Here is a 22,091-nt window from a genome sequence, read left to right on the forward strand (position 1 = left end):
TAAGTCGTATTCACGACAAAATGACAAGCCGAATTGAGGACCTGTAAAGAATATTTCCCTACAGAGTCTGCATTGTTTTGGTTGTCTCATAAATTTTTAGGTCAGTGTGTGCAGTTTTCTACCTTTAAAAAAATGACATGAAATTCAAAGCAGTGCAATTTGAGTGGAGAAGCTGAAATAAACATTTTAAAACATTTCACAGCTTGGTTCAGGTATGTTGAAAAATATGATTTATGTTCGAAGTTATGAGATGAATGGATGAGATGGAAATAGGAGCTCAGATGAAATAGGGAGCCGTTTCCCTATTTCTGGATGCGATCAAAATGAAGAACATCGTACCTTTTAAAAATTATTCCATTCTTTAACATATTAGGTATGAATATGTACTTCATTTTTATTATAACCTGTGAACGCTGGGGCAAAAATATTAGAATGGTTAAAATACCTCCGTTACCGCTTGAGTAACTTGTTTGTGCAACACCAGCAATTGACACCTACAGAGCGTATCACAAAAGTACGGCTAAGATGAATGACTAGACTGCAAACAAAGACATCACATTAACAAGATATCCAGCTCTCACATTTCCCGAAAAAATCATTGGCAACATCTTTTTCGCGAACATGGCGCCCTCAGGCGAGTCCGCATCGAATCTTGTACATAGAAGTAGGGGAGAGAAATGTCAAATTCGTACGCGCCAAAATAGCAGCACTGTGCACCCATACGATTCACATAATATGTTGAATGTGATGCTGTGCGATGGCATTGCTGAACTGAAGATTAATTACGCTCCAAGCTGATAAGGTCTGCTGCAATGTAGTTTAATTTAACTAGTTTGATAAAACATTATTCCAATCATTTGTTCGGGAAATGGGAGAGCTGGATATCTTGATAATATGATGTCTTTGGTACTATTCAGACGGTCCGTCTCTTTCCGTCACCAAAGGTGGCAAAAACTCGCTCATGAGGCTCATTTTCTTCTAGTCATAAGCTCACTTCATGATTTAAGATGCAATCCGTAAAATTATGGTAGAGATGAAACTCTTCGCTGATCTAAACAAACACACTCACCTTTACAGGCCATCACTGGGTCCAAATTGTGATGGTATTGATGGTTCTCAGTCTTGATTTCATAGTACCCAACTCTCATTCCGAGTTTTGAAACGTGAGTATTGAGTTTGGTCTCACCATAGTGAGCAACGCTGGTGAGTGTATGTTTACACTAAAGAGCTGCCAACACAACCAAGATTTTCGGTTTTGTTTTTGCTGGTACTCAAAACCAGCACGAACATAGATGTACGAAGACAAAAACCGAACCGTATCGTAATGTATAAGGTAACACGATTGAATTTCATGTCTCGAGCTAAACACAACTAGCTACGGAACCGAACACGATGTGCATCATACGAGAACATGTGTTGAGAATTTTATTGAAATGACATCGATTCGAGCATCGGCCGTCCATGACAACTCTGCTGGATGGTAATACAAGCGAAACTGTGTCATAAGAATCTGATGCAATGTGTTGATGTACAAACACATAAGATCACAGATCACAAATCTGGTTCGCAACACCTTCCGTTAAGAAACACCCAGTGCTCGTTGATCCTCCGCAAGTATTGTCCAGGACTCGTGCCCGTAGATGATAACCAGTTTAATCAGCGTTTTGTAGATAGTTAACTTCGTACGACGGCGAATTTTACTCGATCGAAGCGTCCTGCGCAGTCCAAAGTAAGCACGATTTCCTGACAGGATGCGTCTCTGAATGTCTATGCTGGTGTTATTATCGGCAGTCATCAGTGAGCCCAAGTACACGAATTCGTCGACCATTTCGATTTCATCACCGCCCATAAGAACTCGTAATGGGTGGCTGACATCTTCTCTCGGGCCCCTACTTTCATGTATTTTGGCTTTGACACATTGATGTCTAGTCCGATCCGCTTGGCCTAAGTTTTCAGTCCGATGTACGTATCTTGTATCTTCTGAAAGTTGCAAGCTATAATGTCAATATCATCAACGAAACCAAGTAGCTGGACGGACTTTCTGAAAATCGTGCCACTCGTGTCTATCCTGTCTATCCATGATGCTACTGAAACCGATTAGAAGCTGTGTGTGTCACTGATGATGAAGTAAAAAATATGATTGCCAACAGAACTAAAAAAGTTATTTTCATTGACTCAAAATAGACAAAAATGACGAGAAATCAATGTCACTCTCAGCTTCGCTTGCAAACTATGAGAACGAAAGTCATGTCCAGTCAATGACATAAGCGGAACAGTAGTTTCTAAATTGTGTTCTTTCTTTCATTTGCCCTTTCAGTCATTTGCTGTTTTCAGTGAAAATCCCATAGTATGTCGGTATTCAACCGAAGCTTTGAGAATCGAAAATGACAGAAAAAGTTTTCTCAATTACTTTTACCTGTTGGTGTACGAATTTATAGTAGTTTTAGTTTCCAAAGAGGTTCTGGGATGTAATTACTTCGATTTGTCATATTTTAGTCACTCTTTATAGCCAAGCATTACAGATTTTCAATACATCGATGAAAGAATGAAATTCTGCAGATGCTCCCTGCAGACGATATTTTGGTTTCGTATTCTCATAGAGGAAAGAGTGACGCTAGACAACTATACTCTCTCAATTTTTCAATGAAAAACGAAAATACTTCGTCTCTCTTCGTTTGTTCTGGTGTCTGTCATTTACGAATGAATCAGTAAAATATTGAAAATGGGGTTGTTGGAATGGTTTCTTTCATTGAGAATGCGTGACAATTTTAAGCTCTGATTGCCAGCCTTGTCCGTCACCAGAACATCAGTGTCCGTCAAAATTAGTTCAATACTTTCTTCTTCCGGAACGTTCATACGGGTCAAGACGTTCCGTTACGGTGACGCTGTGTGTGAATGTCTCCATAAGAATGTATCCAACTAATTTTGACGGAGGTTGACTGTGACGGACGGTCTAAATCGTACTTTATAGTCCGAGCACTGCCAGCAGAATGACAAACGTTAGAAAACGTAGACTGATCGGCCGGGGTGCTTTTTGTCGGCACCGCTACGAGAACCACGTGGAAAGATGTAGAAAATGAACGCGTGAAGCTCACACAAAGAGGGTGGGGCTGAGCTCAAATTCTGAACTACAGATGTCTTTGGTTGGTTAGCTGATGGAACAGCCGTCACTGGATTGTCGGTTTCTAGTGTAATAACGGATCCAACCTAGGTGATGTATCCTAGATTTTGTCTAGTGCAAGCGAGTTGGATAAATTCAAATGAAAGGTCTTATGGCCCCATATTCTGTTATTGAGTTTTATCTCGATCCGACTTTCGGTTCTGGAGTTACAGGGTGACATGCACCAAAAATAGAATTAAATAGCCACTCACTTTTCTCAGGTATTAACCCATTTTCACAAACTAAGATGCAAATAAAAGGTCGTGAAATTCTTGAAAAAGTCCCCGGAAAGTCGATCCGGCTCCGGTATTTCAGCGCTATAAGTGAACAATTTTTAATTTCATGAATTTTTTCAGAAATGACGGTGAAAAAATGCAAAATTTTATAAAATCTTCTGGAAAATTCATCTAGTTGGCAGATCTTGTTAGTTTGTGGATATATAAACCGACTCTGGGACTACTAATCCCCGGCTTCTAGTTCCGGAAACACCGAAAATAGTTAAGAAAATTTCCAAAGACGGAGCTCACTTCAATTTCTTAGCAACGGTTTAACCAATTTTCACAACTCTTGATTCAAATTAAAGCTCTCATTGCCTTAAAAGACACTGTAAAATTTCATCCAGATCTGACTTTCGGTTCCGAAGTTATAGGGTGATGAGTACCAAAACTTACAAACCGTCATACAAAATAATGGTACAAAAATGGTACGCATCGGTACATTCTGGTACGGAAGAAGAAAATACTACTGTCCTTGCGGACAAATAACACAGTGTACTTTGTTCAGTCTCGTATAGCGAGTACGGGAGAACAAAAACTTATAACGTTTTCAAAATACAATCGAATTCATCGGTTGTGATTACAAATGATTATATTGATAATAAAAATAAAAATATAAATCCAATCACAAAACTTGTTTCATTATGCTGCTTGCGAATTATTACTACCCATTGACCGTAAATTTCTTATACAGCAGTAATAGAGCAGAGCTTTTCGATTGGTTTCATTTTCGTTCAATTGACTCAATCGAAATAGTACAAGAATGGTGAATCAACCAGCTTTATTGAAAAAAAAAGTCTCTATAATCAACATTTGAATGGAATAGTCATAAATCTTACGACACAGGTAATACGAAATTTTCATATCAGATTTTATAACTATTTGAACTTATAGGTCTGGCTATTTGATATTGTCAAATAAATAAAACTACAACAACAGAATATTATTCTCAACAATTGTAGACTAGCTGGCGCACCTTCTTGCGAACGTTCCTCATTAAATTCCGTACAGACTTCTTGGTGACAAGTTTTGACACTTTTTTCCACTCTTTTTCGAACTGTTGAATGGTTTCGGTTGCCGAGACATGTTTCTTAAGATGTGCCTTCGTTAATGCCCAAAATTCCTCAATTGGTCGAAGTTGTGGGCAATTTGTTGGATTCATGTCTTTTGGAACGAAAGTGACATTTTTTGTAGTATACCATTCTACCGTTAATTTCGAGTATTGGCAAAAAGCAAGATCTGGTCAGAAGACAACAGGATCCTTGTGGCTTCGAATCATGGGTAGAAGTCGTTTTTGTAAACATTCCTTGATGTATATTTCGCTGTTCACTGAATTACCGCAGCTACAAATTGCTTGCCAAACCATAGCTTTCTTACAAAATTTTTCGACTTCAATCGATGTCTCGGACTGGTTTAACACTTGCCCTTCTCGCACCGTATAATATTGTGGTCCCGGCAAGGATTTGTAATCGAGTTTCACGTAGGTTTCGTCGTCCATGATTATGCAGTTCAAATTCCCAGCAAGAATCGCATTGTACAGCTTTCGAACCCTCGGCCTGATCGATGCTTTTTGTTTCGGACTACGTTTGGGTTGGTTCTGCTTCTTATAGGTTCGAAGATTCAAACGTTCTTTAGCACGAAGAACATTTGACTTCAAAGTGCCCACTTTTTTGCCACATCCCCTCCTTCTTTTGCTCGAACGCCTTCAGTATACGTTTATCCAACTGAGGGTTAGCAGGACCTTTTTTTGACCCGTTTTCGGTTTATCCTCAAAGGTGTTATCCTCACCGAACTTCCTGATTGCATTTCGCACAGCTTTTTCACTTACTCCTTCCAGGTTTGCTATCTTTCTCAGTGACAGTCCTCGTTCTGTGCACCATTTGTACACAACTTTTCAACGTTGTTCTGCTGAAAGTCCACGCATTTCGAAACAAACTAATGAAAACGAATAAACAACTGCTCAAGTGGTTGGAGAAGAGTGTAAACAACAGGACGCAGCCATAAAAATTGACTGATTCTGAACCATACTTCCTGGGACAGTCTTTAGGTCCGAGCCAAAGGTATTGTTTAGTGTGTATGTCCTGTAAAAAAGAAAGTCTCTCTCGTCCTCACGCAAAGAGTGTTCGAGTACGTAAATGTATTTTTCCTATACAAAAATCTGACCACAAACCTTGCTTATAACATTTTTATACTCTCTGTTTAAAAGAGCATATACTTAAAAAAAATAATTTTCGAGTTCTTTTGCATCCCTTAAAACAATTCTGCTAGCAAGTGTAGAAATTCGTCAAAATATTTTGATAAGTGATGAGAAACTAATATTGAAGATCGGTGTGCCAGGTCTCATTCTCGCTGCATATGTATAAGAACTCGACTCTATCTGAAACTGTATGGCAGGAAGATGAAAGAATGACGACCTAATCTTGTGTGAAAATGTAATACTTGTTCGTATCTGCTACAGGAATGTAAGCAACTAAAGAAAAGTTAGTAAATTCTCTCGTAAACTATTTTCAACAGTTGTTTCAGTCTTTCTATTTCATTTTATACTACTGAAATCGAATTATAAATTAAACATAAAATCTTTCCGCATCACAGCTATAACAACTCCAATTAATGTAATCAAAGATATGGTTATTGTACTAGCACCGGAAGCTCTCTCTTTAAGGAATTTTTTCAAGACTTCACGATTGTTTTCTATAAATTTTTGGTTAGCGTTGACATCAGAGATCCCTTGTTGAATTGAGTTGTAGGCCGATTCACCAAGCACATCTTTGTTATTGGTCGCGAATGTTTCAATATTGCTTATCTGTTCAGCGGTTTTCATGCGTGCCAACAAACTGTTGAACGCCGATGCCACGTTCATGTACGAACCATGTCTAAAAGTTGTAAATAAAACTATTTCAGCGCACATACTCTCACATACACTTGTTATACTTACGCTTCGGCCCATTCTGTATAATTCGTTCGTAGATACTCGGAAAGATGATCAAGAGTGTATGGATTGGCAAGAAGATATGAAAAGGCACTACTCTTATCTTGCGGTCTGATATTATCTGAGATTATAGCATCCATCAGTGTCTGAAAGAAAAATTTGAGAAACGTCAATACCTATATTCAATGTATAGAACCTTCACTTACGTGAATTTGCTGTTTATCTTTAGCACAACCTAGTCCCTGAAGAATAAGAATCTGTTCGGTTGCCACGTTAGTGGAAAGATATTGATTCCATAGAAAGCTGAAGTGTTCTTCAGTGCCCTGACGAATACCTTCACAATAGACAACTTGTCGAATATCAGGATGAACTCTAAATACAAAAATTATCAATGTTATGTAAAAATTCGTGTAATTTTAGTCCATACTTTTTGCCACGGTTCTCAAAATACCGCTTGAATTCGGCAGCAGCATCCTTTTTGCATGCTTCCAAACCATAGTTGCAAGCCCATTGAAGAACATTTATTCGAAGGTACGTTAAGAGACGATCTTCGTTCGCCGCAGGCTCTTGGAATTTCACTAAACTATATACCTTCCTGAATAGATGTAAGATATATTGCTGAAAATGGTGGAAATTGTTTTAGGAAATTTTAATGCTTTGGATCGGCATTTTAGTTTTCAGTATTCGACCGTTAAATTTACTAGTTAAAAACCAGAAACAGTACCAGTCAAGTAACGGTTGGTGTTACCGAAGAAAGTAGGTATTTGTTCTCAATTATTGAAAACTAAAACATTGATCTCTGAATAGCATGGTAAATCTAATTGTTCTTACAGCGAATAACTCTTCGTCGTCATGATGAATCCGGCGAGATAAGATTGTGAAACCGTTCACTGCTGATAACCAGGGTGGATATTCCGTTTCATCCTGAAGGTAATCTATGATTTCTAATGCTGTTTCATATTTAACTTCTCCTGCGCGAGCTAAATTGAATAAATCATCAACAATCTGTGCTCGGTTGAGGACGTGGATACCGCCAAAACCATTTGATTTAAGTGCTTTGTTGATTTTTTCCCAATTTTTTGCATCATAGTTCACGCGATAGTATCCGACCTGCTGATTGTTTAGAATGAAGTACGGCAGTTGATCTGGATTGGTAACATTAATTTTAGACTCTTCGGTTTCAACGATAATAGACGGTTTTGTGTTGTCAAAATCTTCGGACTTCGTTGCATAAGTAATAGGAAGAGGCCATAGCGTTTTATCTTCATGAGCCATACCGCTGAGGAGGAATCTTTTTTGTTTTACCGAAAATCCATCGGTAGTTTGAATCACACTTACTAGTGGATAACCAGCTTGGACTGTCCATGGTTTCATAAAACTACCTATTGTAGGATTTCCTTGCATATTAAGTGCCGCAAATAGATTTTCTGGTCTAGTAGTTTTGAACGCACGTTCTTTGATGTACGCTGCAAGACCAGCTTTAAATCTTCCCGTAGATAGGATATGCTCAACCATTCTCAATACAACAGCCCCTTTATTATATGAGATGCTATCGAAAATATTGCTCACTTGAGCCGGAGTATACACATCGTGAGTCATGGGGTGAGTTGATTCCAAGCTATCCATCTGCATAACTCCCTGTAGCTGTTCAATTACGAACTGGTATGGCAAATTCCAGCTGTCTTCAACCAAAGCTGTACCATAGTATTGGAAGTAACGAGCAAACCCTTCATTCAACCAAGTGACATCCCACCACTCACAAGTAACCAAATCCCCAAACCACTGATGAGCAATTTCGTGTGCAATGACTGCAGCAATGCGCTGCTGTTGCATGCTAGTCGAATCGTCGCTATGGTAGAGTATATTGGTCTCGCGATAAGTCAGCAAGCCCCAGTTTTCCATTGCTCCAGCTGAAAAATCTGGAATCGCTGCCATATACATTCGATCCATACTCGGAACGGAACTATATGGATAATCAATCCACATTTCTAATTCGTGTAACAAATCAATACCGACTTGCAAACTGTATTTGGTCTGATCCCATGCCTCGGGTCGAGCCAAGATACCCATATTGCTCTTTGTGTTCTCTATGTAATCGGCCACAATGAATGCAACCAGATAAGTTGACATCACCGGAGTTTCTTCAAACAAGTCTTGAATACGAGTGTCACTAAAACGAAACGAAACGAAACGAAATTAAAGTTTTTCATAACTATTTCATGCTATCTTAAAATCTTACCTAATGTAGGACTGGCTCATGATTTTAGTATTCGAAAACGATCGATAAGTATACGGACGATTGATTTTCAACTGGAATGTAGCCTTGAATTTAGGTTCATCAAAACAAGGAAATGCACGCCTCGCTGACGTAGTCTGGAACTGAGTGGACGCCAACCAAATTTTCGTGTCTCTCTCCTTATAATAACTTCTATAAAATCCCCTCATATCATCACCCAAAACACCTATGTAACGAATAATTAGTAAGTAATCCTCCATCTCCGCAAATACATCATTCACTGGTATGCTGAGGATCTCCGTATCGTTGTTGTAACTAACTTCCCCAAGCTTCACATCTTTACTATTATCAAATAATTTTAAATTTACGGATTCTATTGTAATACTAGCTACATGGAGATCAATCTTCTTAACCTCGGCCTTTGTTGGTCTTAACGTGATGAAAACTTCCCCATCAAAAGTAAATGCTTTGTGATCGCCCTCGTCTTCGAAGTATGGAGTTAACTCGATATCATAATGAGATGGTAAAACGTCATCGTTCAAACGGTATTCTTCCAGCTCTGCTCGTAGAGACTCTTCAAAAACTTCAGGATGAAAAAGATCTACCGGATTTGAGAGCACGGAACAGAAAACTGTTACCAGACATAGAAATAGACTCCGCGCACTGGAATGAAAAAAATATCATACATTATGAGTATTATAATATATTCTGTCCGATAGCACGTTGAGTAACTCGCAAAAAGGTTTGCCTTTCTCTGTAGAAAGGATACAAAATTGCTGGAGAACCCGATTTTGGATCGGAGCCTTAGACTAGTTTGAAAGCTTCTGTTGAGTAATTCCTCCAGTTCAAATTGCATACATTTCCGGTTCCGAAGATTATATAATGGTATGAGTGACATCATCGACAGACCGCTCTATTTATCAATCCGCCCAATCATCCCGGAGGTGTCTCAACCGAATTAAAAAACCTTTTGCTTTTTTGAAATATACTATTGAGTTATTGACCGGTTTATACCATTATATCTTATGGTTCCGGAGATATAATAGTATAAACGAGATCACAGACAAACTATGCTATTTCTTAGCTCGAAGAAAAAAAAATGTTTTGTGATACTATTTTAATAGCAAGAGAGAGACAATGTCACCCTTCGAGGTGGCTTAAGTAGCGTTTTTTTCTCGAGCGCTTGTACGAATATCGATTCGAATTAGTTGCGCAATTATTTGAGCAACATCTGATAAGCAGCATACGTATAACAATGATTGATTGGTTGAGATATTCTACAGTTGGAATTCTTATCTGTACATTCGAGGGTAATAAACATACAAGAAGTAATCGGCATTATCAAGCAAATTTATAGTCATAATAGTGTACTTTGTATCATAAAACAATGAAAGCTTAATCTCCAACAACTTAACCAGTTGGTTACAGTGATACTGTTGAGCTATCATTATTCATTGTGATAGAGTTTTAGCCTTGTGATAATGCACCTCTCGTCCCAGAGGAACATCTTGACCCATTTGATGAGCTTTAAACGGCGGATCTGCCGAAAATATCAATTCTAGCGTTAGTTCATAAAAAAAAACAAATAAACATCCTTTAACAGCAGCAGATGGTGACACTGCAGTAACTAAATGTAATATTTTGCTGAGAATTCGATTGAAATTTACTGTATACAGTGTGTGCACGCACTGAAGCATTTTTGCCGATCACAGCTATTCAAATCTCGGCATGTAATTTTCATCCGAACTCTCAGCAAAATATGAAAATTTGTTATTGCAGTACCATCCTTTACTGCTGTTAACAGTGTTAACGGATGTTTTTCTTTGCTGAATAGTTAGAATTGATATATTCGACATATTAGCCTCCGAAATTACGTAGTCGATGTGAATCTTGAAGTTAAGTTTGTGATCAAGAATAACTGCTAAGTCCTTCGAATGAATCGCTTTTAAGAACATTTTGCAAAAGATTGTAGTCATATCTAATTTTTGAGTGTCTGCGAAACAAAGATATAGCGGAACATTTAAAAACTTTTAGTATCATCTTGCTAGTATGACACTATTTCACAAATGTATCGAAATAAGCTTGCAAACTGCAGGAAATTTCTTGTTCTTTTATCAAATGATACAGTTCAAAGTTATCAGCAAACGAAAGTTTGAAGCGTTACATTGAGAATTTCAGATCATTAAGATAGAGTAAAAATATGAACGGTTCTAATCTAAACGAAACTAACTGCAAATGGAACTGATGTGTAGTTTCCCCACTTTCCACGACCAGTAAGATATAAATGCGCCACTAAAACCAAGTCTGTCGAGCTTAGTAATTGTTATTTGACGGTTCGTTTTATCAAATGCCGTCGAGAAATCTGCGTAGATAGCATCAACCTGTAGACGCGATTGTATATATAGGATGATGAAAGATGGTTTGAAGATGGCTATGAATCCGTGTTGACTTTTAGAAGTATATATGAAATATCAGTTCTATTACCTTTCGCAGAAACCGGAATAGGATATGGAAAACTACCCGATTAAAAGGATATGCTGAACAGCATTAAAAGTGAAAAAACGTAACTCATTTGTGTAAATTTTGTTTACCCGATCGCAAAACTTTTGAATTCTTTTTAAAAGTTAATCTGATTGTTTTCAAAGTAGCTTAATTTAACGTACAGGGTCCGGCACTCGAAGTGTAACCAATTAAAAAGGCCATATATTCAGTTTGGAAAATTACTTTTACTTAATTCAAAGTACAAAATGTGTAAAAATAATACAAAATTCAGAATCAATTCACTTTTGCTCGATATGACCACCTTTTGCCTTGACTTGATGACTTGAGAGAGCGAAGGAGTTGCTTCGTTTGGCCGAATGTGACTTGCAGGTATTTTGGCCCACTCGCGGACAATAACTTTTTTCAGCGCCTCGAGACTGGTGTATCTTTTAGTTCGGACTTAGCTCTCCAAAATGGCCCAAAGAGAATAATCCATTGGATTCGCATCTGGTGAATTCGAGAGCCATTGTGTGGACGTGATGAAGTTCGGAACGTTGTTTTTCAGCCATTCCTGCTGAAACGTCCATGGTCTACCACCGAAATGTTTGTCTGCCCACGGCTTCAAAGCAAACTCCAGAATACTTTCCCGATAATATGTCGCATTTACATTGACGCCAGGCTCGATGAAAACGATTGGAGAGCGCCCATCTGCGGTTACAGCGGCCCAAACCATTATCTGTTGCGGGTGCTGCCTCCTGGTGGCCAATCGATGACTCAATTTCTCGTATGAACGGTCGGTCAAGTAAACCCTATCGTTTTGAGAGTTTACGAATTGCTCAATTGGAAAAATTTTCTCGTCAGAAAATACAATGTTCGGAAATTGACCGCTTTCGGCCAAACGAAGCAACTCCTTCGCTCTCTCAAGTCATCAAGTCAAGGCAAAAGGTGGTCATATCGAGCAAAAGTGAATTGATTCTGAATTTTGTATTATTTTTACACATTTTGTACTTTGAATTAAGTAAAAGTAATTTTCCAAACTAAATTTATGGCCTTTTTAATTGGTTACACTTCGAGTGCCGGACCCTGTATTGACATGTTATGTACTTTGAGACATGTTTAGAAACACCTGAGACGAATGCTTCCATTCTCTTTTTTTTAAGAAGTGTGTTTTTACTAGCCGTTGAAAATTCTCAAGCATAAAATGTATCTTTCCTACTAGAATTACGAGAAGAAATCAATATTAATATTTAGAATGGACGCGGTTTGGCACGCAATGCGAAAAAGCCTAATTGAACAGAGGAACCAAGCATGTTCATCTATGCTTGGGCGTCACGCAGTTCAATTATAGTCATACCTCTATGGTCATACCCTCCGTCAGGAATTACTAGTTTGAACCGATTTTCGTAAACTTAGGCTCAAATGAGTGCCCTTACTTTCCCATAGAACGATATTGAACTTTATTCCGATCCGAACTACAGTGTGAAGTGTGTAAAAAGTGGCAAACCGTCATTTATTGTGACGACACAAGAAGAGAAAAATTCTTCTAAATATAAAAAATTCTAAATAAATATAACTATTTCAATTTGTAAACAATTCACTGGCCACAAAAACCTAGTCCAGTTCTCGATTCAGGAAGTACCGGAAATAGTAATTAAAAACTTAAAAACGGAACTCACTTGAATATTTCTCTGAGATTACAAAACCGACTTTCACAAACTTAAGCTCAAATGAAAGATCTTGTGGTTCCGTATGTTACTATAGAATTTCATACAGATACGACTTCAGGTTCCGGAACTACTGGGCTAAGTTTGTTGAAAATTGCGACGATGCAAAAGGGGAAAATTCTTCTAACTTAAACTCATAACTGTTTGGAAATTGATAAGGTTTACGTTAGTTTATTCCCAAATTACCTTTCTAGTTTTCAAACTTTAATGAATGAGTGATTTGTTTTTTTTTTAAGAATCCTCTAGCGATATTTACGAAAATATTATTAAAATGAGAAAGACACCACTAAAGGGATTGAAACATTTTTTTTAAATTGCAGAAGTTGCAGCTAAAACTGCTAAACAGTTATTCAAAATCATGATTCTACTACCCAAGGGCAAAAAATTGGCCTCAATGGTTTTTCTTCCGATATATTTCGATACAATATTCGTATAACGTTGGTTTTCGTTCATTAGCGACGATTTATACAAGAACAGTTATTCTAAATTGCTTGCTTGATCGCACAATTCAACAGAAATCATTGTACTTTGAATTTATTGGCAAAAATCTCGCTATTTTCGGCTAATTTACATCCAAAATTTGATATTTTCAAAAATAGAACAAGAAAGTTATTTATTTATTTATTTATATCGTTTATTTACCCCCGGTTTTACCCTAATAATGGTCGTTCACCGGGTACACAAGAAAGTTTGTTTGGGCATACGTTAGGCAGTTAATAGGTTTTAAAATTAAAAAGAGGGTTATAAATTCTAAAAACGGGGCTACCACGTTTGGCATTAAGCCGTTTGGCATAATACCGTTTGGCATAACGACATTTGGCATAATGGTTATTTGGCATGATGGTTATTTGTCATAACAGTCATTTGGCATAACAGATGAACATGCTGCTTAATCGAAATTGTTCTAATTTACTGCAATTCTGAAGGGTCTAATACGGTTACGGCTCATCGTTTTTAAGGACCTGCTCTCCGTCCTCGCTGCCGCTCATTCGGACTTAACTGAGGGATAGCTCCTAGCTTTGGGAAATGCGGGCAAACGCCCGTAACTAGACAAAGGTCATTTCTGCGGTGACGCTGGCCCCCCGCAGTGGCCGGCGCTTCCGACGGCGCACTCGCGGCCTTCGGCCTTTTCGACCTGACTCATCTATGACGAACAGAATAAGGAGTGTATCGATAAGTAGTTAGCAACATTCAAACAGTTATTACTCTGAAATGGCTTAATTTTTTGCAGCGTGTTTTGCGGTGACATGTTTGCTTACATGGCAATAACCGCTGCGCAATCGATTGGTTTCGGTACGGTTTATCGTTTCAACGATGAGTCGAATTGATCTGGAAACGCGAAAGAAAATTCTGCACACTTAGTGCTCAGAAAGTGCTGTCACGTAAAACGAAATTGCAAACCGGGTGAAAGGGCACCACACCAGTGTCAAAAATATTATCGAGAAGTTCGGTAAGACCCTTTCCATGCAGGATTTGTCCCAATCCGGTAGGAAAACTGGTCCCAGCCAGCCCGGCCGGGACTTAAAAGTGGTTGAGTACATAAGGAAAAACCCATCGGCGTCGACGCGGGATTTGGCCAAGCAGTTCAACACCAGCATCGGGATAATTCAACGGATCAAAATTCGGAACTCCCTGAAAACGTACAAAGAAACAGAAGGTGCCGAAAAAGTCCCTGGTACAGCAAGTTCAGGCCAAAACAAGAGCGTGAAAACTGTATAACCGGATTCTACAGAATAAAGACGGATGCATCCTGATCGACGACGAAACCTACGCCAAGGAAGACTCTCGAGCGCTGCCCGGACAGCAATATTATACGAAATCGGTGTACCAGGACCTGGACGACGCTGACACCACGGTGACGATGGAAAAGTTTGGGCAGAAGGTGTTGGTCTGGCAAGCAATTTGCACCTGTGGTTTGCGGTCGTCGATTTTTTTCACGAAGGGTACAATTAACGCCAAGGTGTACGAGGAAGAATGTTGGAAGAAGAGAATGCTGCCACTGTACAGAAAGCATAAGGCTCCTCCTCTCTTCTGGCCGGATTTGGCTTCAGCCCACTACGCCAACTCCGTTCTACAGTGGTTGTCAAAAAATAATGTACAATTCGTGGAAAAGGACATCAACCCACCGAACTGCCCGTATCTTTGGCCAATTGAAAGGTATTGGGTAATTGTCAAGCGGCACTTTCGGAAGGAAGGTACAGTGTCCCAAAACATGCAGGAGTTCAAAAAAAACTGGACAGCTGCCGCCAGGAAAGTCACAAAAGTAACTGTGCAAATTTAATGAAGAATGTCAAGTCCAAAATGCGAGCGTTTCACAGAAACTAGAATTTTCTTCAATATAATCAGTTAAATGCATAAAAATGTATTTTTTCTACAATATATCGAAAACTGATGTCAAAATATGTTTTTTTCGCTTTTTTATTCAATAATCAATGTTGCTAACTACTTTTCGATACACTCCTCATTGTGCTAGTACTAAGTGAGTTGCTTATATAAAATGATAGTGATTTTTTTTGCTTATATGAAATGATAGTGAATGATAGAATTTTAAATATAAAAATAATAATGCTATTTCCCCTAATATTATCTAAATATTTGGAATCACTCGGCATTTTGGGCCCGACCGGTTGAAAAGTCGGTGTCACAGTGATTGCAAAGCCTTTTTGTATGAGAAAGACAAAAACAGTTCAAAAATTACATTGAGTAAAAATAAAAGGACGGGAGGGTAATGTCAGAGACATAACTGGATGATGTGAATACAAGTAAACATGCGTTTTCCACACTTCCGAATATCGATAATCGCAAGTACTAGTTAATTGATTGTGTGAATTTTGCAAACTTTCAATGCGTCACTTGCATAATTATAACGGTACAATCATAAACAAAAGCAAAATCTCACGGGGTTGTTTAGGAAACAAGAAGGAAGGAAAGGGACGGGTAGGCTCTAACACTTTTGAAAAATCATTTATTTTTTTCTTTATATTTTCTTATAGTAAAACATTTCAAAAAAAATCTGTGAAATTTTCAAGCCTATTGGAACGAGACTTTGGAAGTTATGGACCTTTACTATGGCTATCTCATTCTGCGAAGAAGCAAGACCTCGGCGCACAGGACCAAGATTTCTACTTCGATTGACTTCAAAACATGACAAAACATTCTTGAAATGTTCCATTGTAATAAATTATAATTAAAAAATATGATTTTTTGAAAATGTTAGAATCTACGGCCTCCCTGGAGTAATAAATTGTTTCCATTGGTTTTATGGTCAAAAAACTTTAAACGTGTTTTTTCTCGAAAGCAGGTTTTGAATGTCCGTGTCCATCGTCATTCAAAAACTACTGCACCAATTTTTTTTTTCAAATTTGGCACACACTTTCTACATGTAAACAACCAGACCCAACGTTTTCCTTTTCGTTGTTTGTTACTTTGGGGAGGTTTAACAGTTACAAAATTGCGGATTTTTTTGTGAAAAATCGTAGTCTTGACTTTAAACAACCACCAAAAATTTAAAAAAATATCAAACAGAAACGCTGGGGTTTACGCCAACAAGCCTCAAACTTTTGACGAGCTCAAGGCAAACATTCGTACTAAAATCCACGCTATAACACGCAAGCTGCTCGAAAAGGTAATAGTAAAAGCAGAAAAAAGGAGTCATTTTGTAATTGCTAATAAAGGTGGCCACATAATTGATATTGGTTTCAAATACTATTTTGAAAATTTTATCATGAATTGCTGATCATATTTCCGATGATATGGTGAAAAAATTATATTGCTGCGCTAAATACAACAAGAGATATTCGCGATGGAGTTCTACCCATTCTTGTACAGAGTAAATTTTGAAAAGGCGCCCCATAGTAAAGTAAAGTCTATTCGCACTATTCCGGGACGGCCGGAACAGAACCATCCAGGACGATCCGGGACGTTTTTTTTCCTCATAGGTGATGACTGAGTTGCCGACATGTGCATGCGTGTGCATCGCCGAGTTTTTCCCGGTGCCGGTGGTCCCGTCCCGGAATAGTGCGAATAGACTTTAAGTCGTATTTACGATGGGAGTCGTCATTTCGTCATTTGGATAATTGACGCCAAGATGGATCGGCGGCACAAAGCCGCCAAGGCAACGCCAGATGAGTTAGCTTCCGACTCGCCGACAGAAGCGGCGGCCTTTCGCATACAAACCTGTAATCGCCTCGTTTGCCCGGTCTCCGAGGTCGTACAGCACATGAACCTGAATGATGTAGCGAAGCCGCATTGAATATTTTCTCTTTTTCACTCAGTAAACGAAAAATACCACAAACATTTGTCTGATAGATACGCCTATGCAAATGCTTTGTTGCTTAGTTGCTAATAAAGTTAACAAGTTTTCTTGGGAACTCCTTTCTGAGGTTCATGAATAATTTTTTATTCAAGAGTACGGGAATCAATCTTTATTCAAGAAGTACAATTGTAGGTCAACAAAACGAGCGTTCATGCCACCATCATTCATTTTTTATATTAAATCAATTCCAATTACGATATTAAGACAATTGCATGATTCGGGGAAATGACCCTTTCGGCAAAACGGCTTTCGATGAAATGGCATTCGGTTAAGTGACCAATTCGATGAAATGTCATCCGACGAAATGGCTTTCAGCAGAACGGCATTCAGCAAAATGACCCTAACCCATTCACAGCAATATAATATATTAAATAATATATAACAAAAATATATAATAATATATAAAAATAACAATAAATAAAAAATACAGTTACATAGAACACAATAGAAATTGATTTCTTTTTTCGCGCGCCAAAACTGTATCAGTAAGATGAACCTGAGTTTGTTTTCACTCGAGTTTACCTATAGCTGAGTAATTTGCAATACCCCGCTTTGCCTAAAAATATATTTCTCTCTCCTAGAAAACACAATAATGCTCGAAAAGCGAAAAACATAATACGTTATAGAAGGACAAAAAAGAGCACTATGAAATACTACGGAATTTCTTTTTGAGAAACTCATGTGCGATTGAAAATTTCAAACGATTATAACGACGCACTGAAACACTAGACTAGTGTCATAAATATAATACTTCTACAAGAAAATTGACGAAAATGGATGGAAAAACTCGAGGGTATTTCAAAATTTTTTTTTTCGGTTGCTGACACCATAAACCAGACGAGATGTCAAGCATACGCTTTCCCCTTCTTTCTCCTAGGTTAGAAGTTTAGAACGAATGATAGGATAACACCCAGTCCGATACTCCCGAGCATCAGCATTCCACCGATAAACACTAGATTTGTGCTTTAACGTTTTGTTCACGTAATATTCATCTATGTGCTCATCTCACCACTACTCACTACTACCTTTAGCAAATTACATTTCAGTAAAAAAAAATAAATATTCTTCGAAACATTTTAAAAATATTATATTAGCAAACTTTAGCATAATGTCACTTAAAACAACTTTAATTTTTCAAATGTAACATTTTGAGCGTATCTTCGCTGTTGAAATCGCTTCATTCACTTATTAAACATAATGGTTCTGCGTACCTTTTCATCTTATGATTGAACTTGACTACCACACGGCGAAGAAGCCGAAGTAGCCACCCGTGGAATTACCGACTAACTATTCAACAGAACGATTGAACGCGTAGTACTTATATTACAACTGACCAGAGGCGTTCATGACTGTCATAACCATCATTATCAGACCGTTATAACAAGGATATCTGAACGAGTGTCGGGGCTTGAAAATGTACCATAAAAAGAACACTTCTACAAACTACGCTCGAGATAACGCTCGATTCAAAAAATGACGAGACAAAATATTCAGTACTCTACTATCTCCAATATATTGCATGTGAAAAATCGTCAGATAGTTTCAATGCTCTCAAATCCGTACTTTATCTAAGGCACGTAGCTAAATTGTAGCAAGTTGTAATTTTGTTTTATGCACATTCAATTTGAAGTACACAGAGTGGTACTCAATGCTTAAGTTAAATATTATTAAAAGTCCATTTGGGTCTTAACGATGAAAAAATCATCATTTTTGCGTTTTTTTTTTTCAGAATTATCGTTCAACAAAATATATTCAAATGTTTTGTATGATCAAGAGCATCATTCGAACAACATTTTGTATTTTTTTCTTGGAAAAATATTGAGAAATAAGTCGGTGAAGAGGTATTTTTGAGATCGCTTTCCTAAAAATCATGATTTGCGGTGTCCACTGTATCTCAGCGCAGACTAATCAGAAGTGAACAAATGAACACAGCATAATTAGAGTAGAAGTTTTTCTAGACCCCAACGTTTCTGTCTGATTTTTTTTTCAATTTTTTAAATTTTTGGTGGTTGTTCAAAGTGAAAACTACGATTTTTAACGAAAAAATCCACAATTTTGTAGCTGTTAAACGTCCCCAAAGTAACAAACAACGGAGAGGAGAACGTTGGGGTCTGGTTTTTTATATGTAGAAAGTGTGTGCAAAATTTGAAAAAAATTGGTGCAGTAGTTTTTGAATGACGATGGACACGGACTTTCAAAACCTGCTTTCGAGGAAAACGTGTTTAAAGGTTTTTGTCTATAAAATCAATGGAAACAATTAATTACTCCAGGGAGCCCGTAGGGTCTAACATTTTCAAAAAATCATATTTTTTTCTTTTATAATTTATTATAACGAAACATTTCAAGAATGCTTTGTCAAGTTTTAAAGTCAATCGAAGTCAAAATCTTGGGCCTATGCGCCGAGCTCTTGCTTCTTCGTAGAATGAGATAGCCATAGATAAAGGTCAATAACTTCCAGAGTTTCGTTCCAATAGGCTTGAAAATTTCACAGAAAATTCTTCAAACGTTTTATGCTATAAGAAAATATAAAGAAAATAATAAATGATTTTTCAAAAGTGTTAAAAATTGACGATATTTTCTTAGCAACGAGTGACTGCAACTTCGATATTATCATTCTAACCGAGACTGGACTTGATAGCCGAATCAACTCGCAGCAGTTATTTGGGAACTCCTTTAATGTTTTCCGCTGCGACCGCAGCTCAGCGAATAGCGACAAAGTATCGTTTGGTGGAGTATTGATTGCTATTTCTCGAAAATATGCCAGCTCTATTATTGAAACGGTAAATGGAAACTGTCTTGAACAAGTGTGTGCGAGTACTACAGTACGGGGTAAAAAGTTACTTCTATGCGGTGTGTACATTCCCCCTGATAAAAGCCAAAACGTTGATGTGATCGATGCGCACATTTCAACTGTTTCGGAATTGTGCAGTAAAAGTTCTGCTAATGATATTGTTCTGGTGTGCGGTGATTTCAACCAGCCCCGCATTGTATGGAATCAACGGAATGAGGAAACACTCTCCTCTTGTTCTTCGTTGCTACCCGCTGCTGGCACGGCGTTGATTGACGGCATGGATTACCTAAATCTTTGTCAAGCTAACCAACACAGAAATCATCTCGGACGATTGCTTGATTTGGTTTTTTGTTCTTTGGAGCATCAATTAGTTGTTGATTGTAGTGTTGCTCCAATACTACCCGTCGACCCGCACCATCCGCCTTTAGTTATCACGTGGCCTACTAACGGCGAAGGCAACTCCTGTCACATGGAGTCCGTGAATGAATCCAGAACATTAAATTATAGGAAAATAGATTTTGCTGCTTTACTTGAATTCTTACAAAATGTTAACTGGAGAACACTGCAAGAAATCGGTAACGTAAATGAAATGGCATCCTTTTTCTGTGACACATTGATTCAATGGCTGAGTTCAAATTTACCTTTCGTTAAACGGCCAATGAGCCCACCTTGGACCACTGTACGGCTTCGTAGATTAAAACGTACCCGCAATATTTGGCAGCGCAGACATCGTCGCTGGCATAGCTCTGAAACAAAGCGAATGTTTAAAAGTTCCAGTGAAAATTATCGTAAATTAAACGCGGGGTTGTACAAAGCCTACGTTATGCGGATTCAAACTAATCTTCGTCGGAATCCTAAATATTTCTGGACTTTTGTAAACTCGAAACGCAAGTGCTCATCGATTCCTTCAAAAGTTTGTCTCGATGGTGTTGAATCCATGTCAACCTTGGACTCATGCGATCTGTTCGCAAAGTTCTTTGCTTCTGTGTTTGCTGAAAATACTGCCTCCGGTATCGAAGCGGAGACCGCCGCGGTGGATGTTCCTGAGAATATAGCGCACATTGACACATTTTTGATTACTCCCGTTATGATTGTTGCCGCAGCGAAAAAGTTAAAACGATCGTTTTCGCCCGGACCAGATGGTATTCCTTCTGTGGTGTATAGTCATTGTGCTCCTGTTTTAGCTGATCCTTTGTGCACTATATTTAACAAATCATTTGAGCAAGGAATTTTTCCAGTGACTTGGAAGCAGTCTTTTATGTTTCCTGTATACAAGAGCGGTGATCGTATTGACGTAAGGAATTACAGAGGCATAACGAATTTATCTGCTGCATCTAAGCTATTTGAAATAATTGTGAGCACTGAGGTACTTCTTCGTACAAAAAATTACATCTCTTCTGATCAGCATGGATTTATGCCAGGTCGTTCGGTCAGCACGAATCTCTTAGATTTCACTTCCACTTGTATCTCGAGTTTGGAAAAGAGAGTACAAGTTGATGCAGTATACACTGACCTTAAAGCAGCTTTCGATCGAATTGACCACCGAATACTTTTGTGCAAGATTTCGCGGCTGGGTGCAACACAAAAGTTTATTGAATGGCTTTGCTCTTACTTATGTGGTAGAGTTTTGCGAATAAAGCTAGGCTCCTGTGTATCATCTCCGTTTTCAAATCTATCTGGAGTTCCTCAAGGCAGTAATATGGGTCCACTTTTGTTTTTGCTGTTCTTCAATGATGCTGTTTCGCTGCTCGGTGTTGGTTGCAGATTAGTATATGCCGATGATTTGAAATTGTATCTTGAAGTTCGTTCTATCGACGACTGCATCCGGCTTCAAAATCTTCTTGATACATTCGTCGCCTGGTGTCATAGAAACTGGCTTATTGTCAGCATTGCAAAATGCCAGGTCATAACGTTCCACCGAATACTGAATCCAATTCGATTCGACTATGAAATTGATGGACTAAAACTCCAGAGAGTTGATCATGTTAATGATCTTGGTGTTTTGTTAGATGCTAAGCTTACCTTCAATCTACATCGTTCAACTATAATTTCAAAGGCAACACGGCAATTAGGTTTCATTGCGAAGATCGGGCGGGACTTCAAAGATCCGCATTGTTTGAAAGCGTTATATTGCTCCTTGGTTCGTCCTATACTGGAAAATGCTAGCCTAATTTGGAATC

General features: G+C 38.2%; 1 protein-coding gene across 1 annotated transcript; it reads right to left on the reverse strand.

Annotated features, from left to right (window-relative positions):
• Positions 1-5,924: 5,924 nt before the first annotated feature.
• On the reverse strand, positions 5,925-18,490 carry LOC131440482 (membrane alanyl aminopeptidase-like). Its single transcript, XM_058611797.1, has 7 exons — positions 18,332-18,490; positions 8,604-9,263; positions 7,196-8,534; positions 6,792-6,982; positions 6,571-6,736; positions 6,371-6,510; positions 5,925-6,308 (listed from the first exon to the last, which is right to left on the reverse strand). Exons 1-7 carry the CDS (start codon positions 18,337-18,339, stop codon positions 5,993-5,995), a joined length of 2,820 nt encoding a protein of 939 aa, XP_058467780.1. The 5' UTR covers positions 18,340-18,490; the 3' UTR covers positions 5,925-5,992.
• Between the last annotated feature and the right edge of the window lie 3,601 nt (positions 18,491-22,091).

This window comes from Malaya genurostris, chromosome 1 (assembly GCF_030247185.1).
Source record: "Malaya genurostris strain Urasoe2022 chromosome 1, Malgen_1.1, whole genome shotgun sequence".
In the NCBI taxonomy this organism is placed as follows: Eukaryota; Metazoa; Arthropoda; class Insecta; order Diptera; family Culicidae; genus Malaya; species Malaya genurostris.